The sequence below is a fragment of the Diadema setosum genome, chromosome 7 (genome assembly GCF_964275005.1).
Source record: "Diadema setosum chromosome 7, eeDiaSeto1, whole genome shotgun sequence".
NCBI classification, from domain to species: domain Eukaryota; kingdom Metazoa; phylum Echinodermata; class Echinoidea; order Diadematoida; family Diadematidae; genus Diadema; species Diadema setosum.
Window position 1 is genome coordinate 41,547,206 of NC_092691.1, and position 13,567 is coordinate 41,560,772.

The 13,567-nt window shown below is 39.7% G+C and overlaps 1 protein-coding gene across 1 annotated transcript; it reads right to left on the reverse strand.

Moving 5' to 3' along the window:
• Nucleotides 1-1,075: 1,075 nt before the first annotated feature.
• LOC140230819 (glutamate receptor 2-like) lies at nt 1,076-13,205 on the reverse strand. Its single transcript, XM_072310960.1, has 11 exons — nt 13,106-13,205; nt 12,208-12,393; nt 9,966-10,211; nt 8,807-8,985; nt 8,501-8,554; nt 7,861-8,142; nt 7,257-7,367; nt 6,205-6,342; nt 4,375-4,544; nt 3,147-3,234; nt 1,076-2,569 (listed from the first exon to the last, which is right to left on the reverse strand). The coding sequence occupies exons 1-11, from the start codon at nt 13,176-13,178 to the stop codon at nt 1,346-1,348; spliced, it is 2,751 nt and encodes a 916-aa protein (XP_072167061.1). The 5' UTR covers nt 13,179-13,205; the 3' UTR covers nt 1,076-1,345.
• Between the last annotated feature and the right edge of the window lie 362 nt (nt 13,206-13,567).

A 13,567-nucleotide genomic window follows, 5' to 3' on the forward strand; every position in this document is an offset into this window, starting at 1 on the left:
TCAGAGCTTGGAATGATCAACTCTCTATATACAACTCCTGAGTCACAAACATTTTATCAAACAAAATATAACTACACGTCGAAATTGCGTAATATGAGATGAAATTTATTGTGCTCTTTAAAAAAAAAACAGTCAAGAAAGAAAAATAGCAAAGGTTAACATTTTATAGCTGGAAAGACGTCTTTTAATTTGTCTGTAGGTCTATGTCTGATCCTAAATTACAGAACATGTCTCAATAGTGTAGTAACGTTATGCACTCAAAAATCTTCCAGTTTGTGTTCACCACTATTTTGTGATTCGTTATGAAACGCACCTGGAGTAAACCACCTGACGTCATGAACCTGATGTTCTGGCCATATATTGATAATTGTAAGGATGTTTACATGTTTTTAAGCAGGCAGGAGGCGTGCGAAGATAGCATTACACAAAGCCGCCATCAACGATATTTAATTATTCTAACTCAGAATATATGCCATGTTAAGTGGAAGTGTTTGGTCTGTCCTGAACATTTCACAATACTGACCATTCCTGAACATTTCACAATACTGACCATTCGGGTTGGTTTCAGGTGGATTTGAAAAGCAGTGAGTGTGAAATGTGTCGCGGCCGAGTGCATTTACAGAAGTAAAAAAAAAAAAAAAAATGAACACACACACCTGACAGTTACTTTCTTATATTGCATTGTAAGCAAAATCATAAAGCATTAATTTTTGGTAAGTAGAGAAAATACTCGGTCTTTAGAAATTCGAATGCTTTCTGTTTGTTTGTTCGTTGTTGTTTTTTTTTTTTTCGTTGTCATCAATTCACTCGTCGACAATGTAGATGTAGTCTCTGCTCATAGACAAACCAGGCTGATATTCTTTTCGACGTATTAATGAACATTAATCTGAATGAACTCATTCCCTGTGGAGATGTTTACTATGATCCACCAACAACGAGTTATAAGGGAAGTTAGAAAATGTTAAAATATCAGTAGCAACATCAATTTACCCAGTACATACGAACTGGACGTAAGAGGAGGAATACAGGAGGTTATGCTATCTGCGCAATCTACATAAGATGAATTGCGATTGATGATTAGAACCATTGCACGTTTCCAAACTCCGGGAACAGACTGAACACATTTAACTGGTAACTAATCTTTAAGTAATTTCTTTTCCAGAAGAACAACTCAATAGTGACGTCATATCGAGTGCATTTTGATTAAAAACAAAACAACAAGATTCTTAATCAAGCTGAGACAGACAGGAAGACCCGCTTTTCCCAGAGATTGAGTATAGGTTAGCAAACAAACAATGTCAAACTCCATCACCCACTACATGGAGCAGGAAATTAAACCTTTGACCTAGAGCCAGTCTCGCTGATCACGTGGGGGCGCGACATCGGCACTTCCGATCCCGCGACCCGCGGACATCTCGGTACCTCTGATCGGATCTCGGTCCGAGCGTCGGAAGGCAGCTCCTGCTCGCTCAAAGGTACGACTCCCGCGCCGCACCATTTCAGGGATCTGTCTAAGTCCACCTCCCTTCAGGTAGAAGTAGACGGTTTCGATGGTAAACATGATGAGTGTAGAGGCAAAACCGAGGAGCATCAGATAGTAGGCACCCGCCAGATCTCGCCCTGTGATAGACTTTTTTGTCTCCTTGTGCCAAAGCCGCTTGTAAATATTCTTGCAGTAAGGCTTGTGGAATGTCTGTGATGTTATGTTGGCCAGGATACCTTTCTTTTTCAATTTCTTGATGGCGTATGTGAGCTGATCCCGAAGCGGTGAGCCGGACTGGACAGCCAGGGGGAACTTGATGATGGTGACGTAACCTCCAACGATCAGCATGTCGCAGGGCCACCTTAGAGCCTCGTAATCCAGCATCTTCGACTCCGACAGGAGTCCGTAGCGCCCATTGTCACGCCTGACTTTTCGTACGCCGTCAATGAGGTCCTGCACGATCTTGGCTTCGTCTCCGGTCTGGATGTCGGTCCATGTCGTCCGCTTGTCGCCTTTCGTAGCCTGGTTGAGTAAATCGGCCGTAGGACTCCTACGCACCACTCCGAACTCAAACTGCTCCTGTTTGTTGAGATCAAACAGGCTGCGGATCTTGTACGGTGTCTTGTTGGCCTTGACAAGCGGCGAAATTTGCACGACGTAGAGCCAGATTAGCATGAGGGTGTAGGCGAACCAAAACGCAGTCAACACCCTGGCAGAGACTGAATTTGGCGCCTTTGGATATCCCTGGAAAGCCATGATGGAGAGCATGTAGTAGAAGGTGTTGTACAAGGAGAAGGTGTTGCCAACTTCTTCTGAAACCTCTCCCCTTTCGGACTTGGCTCGCCATTCGTTTCTGCTGAGGCGGCTAATGAGCCACATCAGGACGGTCGCTACTAGGAAGGCCACAAAGTTGGTCATCCAGGCATAGATGTTGAAAGGAAAGGTCAAAACGAAGGGGTGCTGGTAGACATAGGTCGGATGCTTGACCAGTAGCTTGACCGTACTCTTGAACCAGACGGACGTATAATCGATAAACTGTTCACGAATGTTGGTCTTTGTCAGGGCTGCAGCAATGATGTCGGCATCCTGTAGGAGTGTGAAAGTGCGATTGTAAGTGTGCAAGTATGGAAGAGAGAGATAGACATACATCCAAGGGAAGAGTAGCATGTTTCAAAACCAAAACTGAATAGTTACAAGCTTCAGTTTGCAATGGTATGGACTGCAAATAACGACCATGAAAAATTTATGTTTATATTGAAGGAGTTGTTCACTTTCGACAGTTACTTGTCTTCATCAAGCACTTCACATGACTACATTTTAGTCAGATCAGTCATTTCAAGCTGAAGGAAACATTGTGCTGGTTAAAATGTCACTACGTTGTTTTCTGTACAATAGGATCAATATTCTATAGATAATCTTTTGTATGGAAAAATCATACGTTTCTTCTCATATTCTTCATCTAAAGTATATCTTTCAAGAAAACTGGTTGCATTAGCTTCATAAGGAATGAGATGTTTATTCGGCAATTGGCAAAGTCAAGAAGGGTTTTGTAAGTAGATGATTACAAATTATAACTTATTGGCTATCGTTGTGGTTATTTTGCCGTTTATTTGACTAGTAAAGAAAATTATTTCGAAGGAAGGAGAAGACCGAGAAGACTCACTCCATCGTAGAGATCCCTCATCATGCCATCCCATTCTCGAGTGGACTGATCATACTGCCCGTAGTTCCCTTCACCCAGGAGTTCCAATCTGAAACAACAAATGGGGCATTCATGGAAGTCAAGTCACGTGACATACAATAGATATAACAGTCGATGAAGTCTTCGAGAAAAACACTCCATGTATGCATAAAATAGAGGAAAAATGCCCCAATTATGTATTGTATGAGTCAAAGTCCCTGAAACGAAAAATTGAAGAGATTTGAAGAACAAATAAATAATTTCCTGAGTTATGGGACAAGTACATCGTAATTCTGTTCTTATAATGTTCGTTTGTGTGTTCCTTTTGCTTGTTTTTGTTTTGTTTGTTTGTTGTTGTGTTTGGTTTTTTGTGTTTTTGTTTTGTTTGTTTGTTCGTTTGTTTTTTGTTTATGCGCTTGCTACTCGACGTCACCTCATTATTCAATGTTGTCGCAATTGTGACACTTACATCGGTTTGTGTTTGTGATAACACAGATGTTATCAACCGGGATCAGAGAAAATATTATTTGGATGTAATAGTCTTTTTGCATTGAGAATGCTGTGGTAGTTTATGTTATCCATATGTCCGAGTCATTTATCCTCTTTAGTCATCCTGTGTGAACATGAAATGCATGGTAGATGTTGACAAAAAAGCCTCGATTCTAACCACCACCCTATCCCTTGTTCGCGAGCAGACAAACTAATTGTGTTTACGCCTCAGAGAGCTTTTCTGCTTCTAAGGTGTGGTAGACAATCCCCTGTCCCTAGAATAATCTTCTAGTGAACAGCATTTGTACCACCACCACTGACACACTGCCAGCCACAAAACGTTATTTGCATTGTTCATCCGTTCTAACATCCATTTTAGTGAGAAAAATAACAGCAACGAATGCACAGGATACGTTACAAACTGTAGCATTGTGATGATTAGGTGCCTATGACGACAAAGAAACATTATTTTCAAAACATGCAGGTCAACAAACTATATTATTGTCTGCCTTGAGTTCGCTGCACTTGCCTCTTCTTTTTTTTAAGTTTGAGTCTGTCTATTGTTGTATAAAGGGTTTAACGCTTTTTTTGAGGAAGAGTTTGTTGAATCTTTAGTCATAAAATGATCCTTTCCTCGTCGTCCAAACATTTAACTTATGACAGACATCTTCATATTCTTATCTTTTGAGCTGACTGCAGACAACAGTTTTCCTTGACCAACCTGTAAGTGAAATCAAGGTCGAGATCCTCCTCGAACACTTTCTTGATTTGCCTCAGGAGCTCGGGGATGTATCCAATATAGGTTGAGTCGAGATCGACCAGCGTTTCACGCCGGTATCGTCGTGGATCTCGGATCAGCTCGTAATCATGACGCATCAAAAATGGCGGTTCCTGAGGATGCATACGATCAGATTGATTACAAAACTTTTTATTAGTTTTGTTTTCCGTAGCTACTAACGATCTTTCATGTATTCAGGCTGATTGGAAAAGTACAAAAGTCCTGATATTATATCGAGTCGTGTGAAGGTCGTTGCCTTCATGCGTGATGTTACAAGTTTATGTGGTTTCAAATTCCATCTCATTGTGGGTTTAGATGGCATCTTGCGTTGCATACATATACATTTAATTCATAAGTCAATCCCCTATCGGAAAGGTCATGCAAAATGCAATACATGTATTTGGTATTCAAAGAAAGAACAAGAAACCTGGTAAAGCATTCTAAACTTTAATTTGTAGACGGACAAAAGTCACAGTTCAGCCTTAACGATGCAGTTACTGTTTGTCTATACACCGCCTGACTTCACCTCAACTCACCCAGCTTTCTTTTTTCTTTTTTTTTTCTTTTTGCATCTAGTTGGCCGTGATGTCGATTTAACAAACCCAATGGGGTGTGACACCGCGACAGCCCCTCTTCAGAAGAGCGTTGTTATCCACAAGGGAATAAAACTGGTACCTAATCCCAATTCAATTGCAGCTTTTAACAGGACGTCAGGGCCAATTGGTATTAGAATAAAGGACAGTATAAGGGTTAGTGACATCTACGATCAGACGATCTAATTAGGGGAGCATAAGTGTAACAATTTAACAATGAAAAACAGTACATTTTCATTGGCAGGATTTAACAAACAACAGAACATTCTCAGCAAGTATCGTTCACATCATTATTGTCGTTTGACAATCATGGATGACGTCGATAGACTTCATGATATCTGTAGATGTCCGTTACAAGCATTTTTAGCATATATATATATATATATATATTAGTGACTTTCTTGAATAAACGCAGTCTCGCAAAGTCGATCTTTATTAGTTTGAATATGGTAAGTTATGGTCATAAATCATAGTTATGATTATGATTATGTTTATGATTATGATTATGATTATGACACTCATTCATTGTCGACACTGTGTAACTTCACCTCAACTCACCTAGATTGTTTTATTTTTGGTTCCTTTTTTTGTATTTAGTTGGCCATGATATCGATTTAACAAAGCCAACTGGGTGTAACAACGCGACAGCCTCTCTTTAGAAGGACGTTGTTGCTCAAAAGGGAACAAAAGTAATACTTGTACCTAATTCCAATTCAATGACAGCAATTATCGGCCCATCAGGGCCGATCAGTAAACAATCGACAGTAAAGAGGTTAGTGACATCTATGATCTACTTATGAGAGTATGAGTGTAACAATCTCTCAATAAGAAAGCAAAACATTTGCAATGACTGGATTAAAAAAAAAAAAACACGGAAAATTCTTATCAAATGCTTTCCAAACTATTATTGTCTGCAGAACCTTTTGACTTCAGAATTCCTGTAGATGTCGGTTAAACAGCTTGTTGTCTAAATCTTATTGGAGTAACTTCCTTGAACGGACTAAATTTCGATCTTGAATAGTTTCAAGTTTGAACAACTCTATTGTGCTGTGATATTCTGTCGTATATGCTGTCGTATATCTTAATGTGATTATGACACTGTTTCGGCGGAGAAACGATGAAGGTATGCTTTAATTAAAATGCTGTAATGTAACAAAATCTTCCTGTGGTGAAAACATACCTCGATACTAAGGATGTGTATGTGGCTCTCTTCCGCCATGCGGTAAGGTTGCATGTAGAGACGCTTTCCAGGCTTTCCAGGCCATCGTGTTCCTTTTTTCTCTTCCCAGTGATGGATGTTTTGGGTGAAAAGTCCCAGCTTTTTCAAGAAAACAAAATATTATGACGTCTTAATAGCAGTAAAGATAAGTCGAGATAGGAAAAACTCACGACATTTATGATTATTTCTGCGTTAATGGTGCTGTTTAATGCGCCAGCTCCTCCAGGGCAGCAACTGATTTTTACAGTAGTCAGATCAAGATGAAGTTGAATGCAGTTATGAATATAAGATTATACATAACTACTGCGTGCTATTGATTTGCCATTGTATAATCATTATCATCACTCTAATTCTCATTATCATAATTACAGTAGAAGCAGAATTAGGATGGTCATTATCTTTCATCATGATTATTATCAGTATCACTGTAATCATCACTGCCATTTACAAAATAATTGTAATCACACGTTATGCGAAACACCAACGACAAAATACATCATGCTACTCGATCTTGGAATATATTGCAAAGAATGATCCCTTAACCAGTCCTTAAAATGATAACACAGTGCAGCAAATCCTTCTTTTCGGCTGCTTCGGAAGTGTGGCTCTGTTCTATAATGCCCCGTTGATATATTCGGGTGAAGGTTCATTGTATAAACGTGGTATTATACTAAGCACTGCAAATATCCAATCACGCACCCAGGCGTATGAGTGCACTTTCATTTAGGCCTACTTATCTACTCTAGACACATGTTATTGCATAGTTTGGAAAGTAGCGAAAACCCTCTACTTATTTTGAGAAAGGAAACGATTTTACCTTTATGTCCTCTGCTTCTCATACATCTTTTGTAATCACTGTTTAGAAATCTATGTGTTCAGATGTATATTCATATCTAATAAGACATATCGTGTTTGCATGTGAGATTACGCAGAATGATTCAAGTAGATGTTTGTGAGAATAGACTGGAATCGGATTCCCACTTAAATTGAATGGGAATTGATTGTCCAGTCACCTTGCTTATGGACAGGTACTGGTCCTTGCCGACGTAAATGTTGATGGTGTAGTTGACACGGTTGCCATGGGAATCGAACGCTACTTCCCCGCTGCATCCCTCAAACGAAAACTGAGTGGTATGAAAACACATGAAACGATGAGATGAAACAGTTATCAGAAAAACGATTCTAGGCTAAGACATAAAAGTCACAGAACTTAGCGTTTATTTTTCCAAATAGCTTCAGACCGATGTTATTTAAACATATTCTACATATATCTCATGTACATTACACATGCACACCCACAAACACAAACACACACACAAATGTTATGTTAAATGTATTTGTTATTCGTTCATGATAGTCTGAATCTAAAGTGACCTTTGTCGATCATAATTTCTTCTGCAATCATGAATTCATCTGCAAGTCTCAACAGTAACCGAATAGGCCTACTCTGTTTATTGATAATATTATACTCTTTAACATGCCGGTGTAGTACCTATACGCGACATATGATAGAATGTCAGAAAGTCATCTTATGTTAGGTAGAAGGGAATGCCATCAATTAATTTGCATGAAAAGTTGAGTTAATTTGTGATCTTCTCATCGAGATCGAGACCTAACCTTTGAGAAATATGGAAGCAGCTTGCTCTTTCCACTTCCACAGCGGCTGGAGGGAGGATAATACGTGTTATCCTGTTTGTAGGCGTACAGGGTGTGGCCCATGGCTAGAAGGGAATCGTATGTCAGCTGCTCTCTGTACGGCCACTTGCGGATGGCTGTGGGGCGACGGGTGAAGTAGTTCCCGCCCACGGAGGAAGCCATCTCCATCTTGAATCGCGTGAGGAAGGCTGAGTTGTAGCGGAGTTTGGTTTCCAGGAAAGTCTTGCCAAGGTAGGCCACGTTCTGCCACGGAGCACGTGAAAAGGACATTTATCAACCAAACACAGCGCTCAGAAATAGTGGAATTTGTAAATAATGATGCACTTTCATTGGCGATTTATAGCAAATGTACACGGCATATTTTGTCAATTTGTAAGAATGCCAACTCTCCGGGATGCTACTTTAAATGTATAGAGTTAAGGTGAAACGGAGAAAACGGATTGAAAATTTTAACTTCTCAATCTCTTATATCAAACAAATATCAAACGTTCACGATAAATATGTCATTGAACATCATCATACATTGAATGGCTATTTTGTACAATGGTTGGTGGGGAAAAATAAAGCATTGAAAATGGCACCCCAATTTCTATAAACTTACCGGGTTACCGAAAAGCCAGTGCCAGCCATCAAACAGGAGACCCTCTTCATAAGCCTGTATGTTAATAGAAATTGTATGTTAAGAAGAAACAAAACGTTAAAGTAAGCATGAAATACCTCAAAATACGACCTTCTTACTGTATACATCAAGATTTAATCAAGTATTATGAGAATGCGACAACACAACAAAAACCATTTGTACAAAACATCGAAACGCTACTGTTGGAGTATTAAGAATTGTGTTGTTTTAAGAATTCATACAAAATGACGACGAAATAAAATTTATAACATTTTTTACTCCACTTACGTTGTCGACGACAACCTTGAGATTCTCTTCGACGTGCATGTATACGACGATGTTCTTGACAGCCCTCTCTTTGAGGTCTTTCATCTGAGCCCGGGGATCGTCGAGATCGATGACCATGGGTGTTACGATCCAACCAGTTTCAGGGGACATGTTCATCAGTTCTTCCACCATAGTATACCCTTCAAAAAGAGAAATGAAAGATGTCAAATTTTGCCACAAAAAAAAAATCCTAGGACGTTGACGTGATTGCGGAGTTCCGCTCAACGTAATGCGAGTATCGTTCCCTGAAATACAATTTTATTAATTAAAATCTGGGATATCGTCATTAAGATGTGACGCTGCAGGGTTAACAGGCGTAATGTCCCGCGTAAATGAGAACACCTGTACTGTATTCTATTCTAATAATAAAACCTCGTCTTTAACAATATATGTTTGTGAGAATCTTAGCGCATAGAAAGTATTTGGCACAAACAAATCTCAGTTAACCAAATTAATATTCAGAAGTCTTGTTTCACATTCCCTGCGGAACCGCGATTTCTTGCTTTCCCCGACTCTCGTTTGTGCTCCTCGGTATATGTATCTGAAATGTCAATCTGTACTGAAGTAGGTGATTGGCAACTTGTTCACACAACCTGTTGCACTACACAAACACAGAAGCCTGTATTTTACTCATCGCTTATAGATAAGTAATTAATCATTAGGACGCTGCCTATGTGCACTGGTTATAATATCAGTCCCTGAGATCATTATCCGGGATACATGATTTGGAACTCATTCAGCGGAAATAGTACCTGACCCGTGACATGCGATAAAAAGCATGAGAGAAAGCCGTTCAAGGAAGTGAAATCACAAGTAAATTTTTGCTGTAAAAATTCGAGCAGAACGCGAAATAACGACACAGAAAAGCACAGGTTCTCACTCGTGCTAATTTCTGTCCAGAAAATGAGCAAAACCAATTACAAATGAATTCAGCAACACACACTAATCAAAACAAAGAAAGTCACTTAATGTTGCTTTCCCATGAAGTATGAATATGTAGGAATAATGTTTTAAGTTATTGTGGTGTTTGTTTGTTTGTTTGTTTGTTTTATCACATTGGAAAATGTTGCTCAATGTTGATTTGGTAATAATGGATGTACTGATCCCCACTAACGCTTACCCGTGTCCTGATCGTAGAGCAAGACGAAGGTGGTCCAGTGGTAGTTCTTAATGACACCAGAAACTAGCTCGATCAGCTCCTCCAGGATAGGGTACATTTTGATGGCGCCCGACTCCTCGGCCTGGTCCGTAGCTATCGTGGGGTAATAGGCGTCACCCATGATGTAGCCAAGTCCCTGGCAGTTCAGACACACGTCGTCCGGGAGAATCAGGGCATGGGCGTCCTTGTTGTTGATGAACGAGCATGCTAATGTGGAGTGGGATAGAGGTGTGTTAATTGGCAACCAATCTCGCGGAATTTTACTTTTAACTAATCCAGATTACTGGTCAACTGCTAGTAAAGGGTCCGTCCGCATACTGGCAGTAGAATCACGACTCACCATTTCTTTGGGTAACATACCACACTACATAATGTCACAAAGAAGAAAGTTTCTTTTTACATAAACATTTAGAACGCTTTGAAAATGGTCATTGTTGACGTAGCAAACATTATTTTGTTTTGTATAGTCAGATCATTGTCCATGTCCGAAGTGATAACCTAATAAACCAAACCAAAACAGAAATCATGCATGTTTCAGAAATTGTCTGTCTGATTTACTTTGAAATATGGGAAGAAATAGTTAAATCGGGATGAAGTGCAATTAGAATAAGATTAAATCGAAATAAGTATGAATTAAAGGTGATGTAAATAAGCTCTGGTTATGATTGATTGATGAAATATAAGTAAATTCATGAAGAGTAGTGTAAAATGTGGGAGTATGAATATCTCACTTGTAGATAAGTTACATCTTTCCGTTTCTTAGATACTTCAAATTTTGGAATGTAAGAACCTTCTGGAAAGGAGTAAACAGTTAATGAAGACTAAACCAAGAGAGATATACAAATGATGCATTCAAAACTAGATCAACATGTCTTGATTTCTGTTGGTTGGGACCTTTCTGTCAGTCTACAAAGCACAGTTCTAACGCAAGATATTTTCTTTGAATAAAAAAGAATTAGAAAAATATTTTCTTGTATATGATATGTTAAGGATATATTTGCAATTAAATTGTACGTTAAAGCTGATTTGCAAATGTATATGTTATACTATAATATTTCTTTTTACAAACCATAGCACTCTAAAAACAAAGTGACTTCAGAGCGATGTCTTCCACTAAAGTCAATATGACAATGAATTCATTTTATATGGCTATTTTTAAACTGCAAGTGTGTTTGTCTGACTGTGATCGGAAAGAAAAGACTAAAGACATAAACATGTTCCGGTAGAAATACATGGAGACAAAAAAAAAAAAAAAAAGACAAATGGTTGCTTCATGGTCTCTCACATGACCTCTCATATTATCATCTTTTGTCATGTTTGTCGTGAATTTTGACCTTATGCCAGAACATCGCCCCTGTGTGCAATCATGTGCACCATCCCCTCTCTCTCCAGCACAGGGCATGCTCGGTCATGATCAACAAGGGTGGATGTCACGGTTGAGATACAAACAATGTGATCATCGGACCTTTACAAATCTCACATAAAGTGGCCTCACTTAAAGAAGGAACTCTAAGCCCCCTTTTGTAGTTACTCCTTAGCAAGAAGACCTCATCACGTATAGATAGTCGTGGTGGTTGTTGGGGGTGATAATGCAAACATGTACTGTGAAGATCAAGGGTAATAGTGCAACTATTGTACAAGTCCATCGTGATCCTTAGTTCAGACCAGCGGAATGTGGAAGGTGGATAATTGTGTTAAGATGATGTATGATGTAAAGTGTGTGGGGATGCATGATGCCAGTGTGGGGATAGGGTTTGTGTCAGTCTGAGGAACCATTTCCTCCCACTTTGTCCTCCTTGCCCCATCTCTCGATAACTGCACGTCACTTTTGGGACGGCTCGTGGGTCTCAAAGAAGAGACCCGTGGTTCGAATCCTGTTCGGTGCATTATTTACGCACTGTGACACAGGCAGTATGAATCAGTATCAAATGGCACCTGGGACACTGTGAAAAATCTTGGGTAGTCAGAATCGTTGGGGCAGTGGGGGAAAAGAGGCTAAAGTTACAATAAAGACGCTACCCTTTCCCCGTCACCAGTTATGATAATGATTTCTATGATTTTAATCATCAGTATCATCCTTTATAATCTTACCGTTTTTATTAACAATAGAAGCAGTTGCAGATAGAAGTAATGTATGCCCACATCTTTATTAATCATTAACTAAAATGATTATTAACGTCATAGTTATCATGAGGTTACTCACCAGCTCGTACCCCCACAGAGATGGAGTCTCGGTACCAGCCAGTTTCCGTAGCGCTGTGGAAGTGAACCACTGAAATCTGGTCTCCACGCGGGAGAATCGACCCGTCTCGATTGATGTGCTCGGCCGCGTCGGTCAGGATTTCCTTGAAGACGTCATTGATATGAGTGTACTCGCCGTACATGGCACCTGTAAGACCATGAAGCGGTCATTTGATTTGATGGGAAATTTGCTATCTATACACAAATACTGCAATACAGATAACGGAAAATTGAACAATGTAATGTTAACAACACAGACCAGACTAGCTCCACAGATCCGGTGAAGACATCATTACAAAGCTGTTCAAGAGACCTAAAAGTACATGATCAGAAAGGTTTGATACCGAAATGAAAAGAAATATAGATTAAATCAGGCACAGTAGTGCTAAATTTTCTGTATTAGAACGATCAGCATCTTTAGTTTCTTCTTCTTCTTCTTCTCCTCCTCCTCCCCTCCTCCTCCTTCTCCTTCTTCTTCCTCTCCTCTTCCTCCTCCATTTCTTTGTTCGTTTTTCCTCTTCTCCTCCTCCTCCTGCTCTTCCTTGTACAAACTGCGTTCCTTCTATGACCAGACGACGACCTCTATGGTCATTACAGCTTCCCTTAGCCTCAGTTGTTCCCACAACTTACTTTTCTACTTCCCCTCCACTTAAAATTCTACATCGCAATACCTCCCTATAGCGGTCCTTTCCCCTCTTTCTCTAGAATTACTTTCTTTACCCTAAACTGGTATTTTGAGACATTACTACAACACACACGGTACATGAAATTATATTCAGATAATAAGAGCTAGATACTATTGTTGTGGATTAGTTTTAGCGATTAAAAAATATCAATATCCAAAATGAATTGTGACTTACCAACTTTGATATTTTCTCCGGAGGAGACAGTCAAGAGGGATGCCAAGCATCCGATGAGGCCAATGACATACATCTTGAGGTATTAACCTCTCCGCAAAAAGGCAATCAACGATTATGTCGATGGAAGCTAACTTAACTCTCTCCAGAATTATGGTAGAGCTCAAGAGTATGGAAGTAGAGATTATGGCAGACTCCCAATAACCAAATCGGATGTGCGTTAGAGTGCGTCCCACACGAGAACCTTGATTTTTCACGGACATGCGCAGTGCTGTTCGTAAAGTTTCATCCAGTAGGGAGAGGCGGGAGAATAAGTTCACAAGTTTACCCTATAGAAGACGAGTCTCTGCAGGAGTTGAATATCTGTCGGGGCTGAAAATTGAAAAGAGGGGAACAATTGACACCAGACAGGCAGTCATGTAGGACCGAATGTGGGCGAAAGACACAAAATGTCCCAGCCACCGT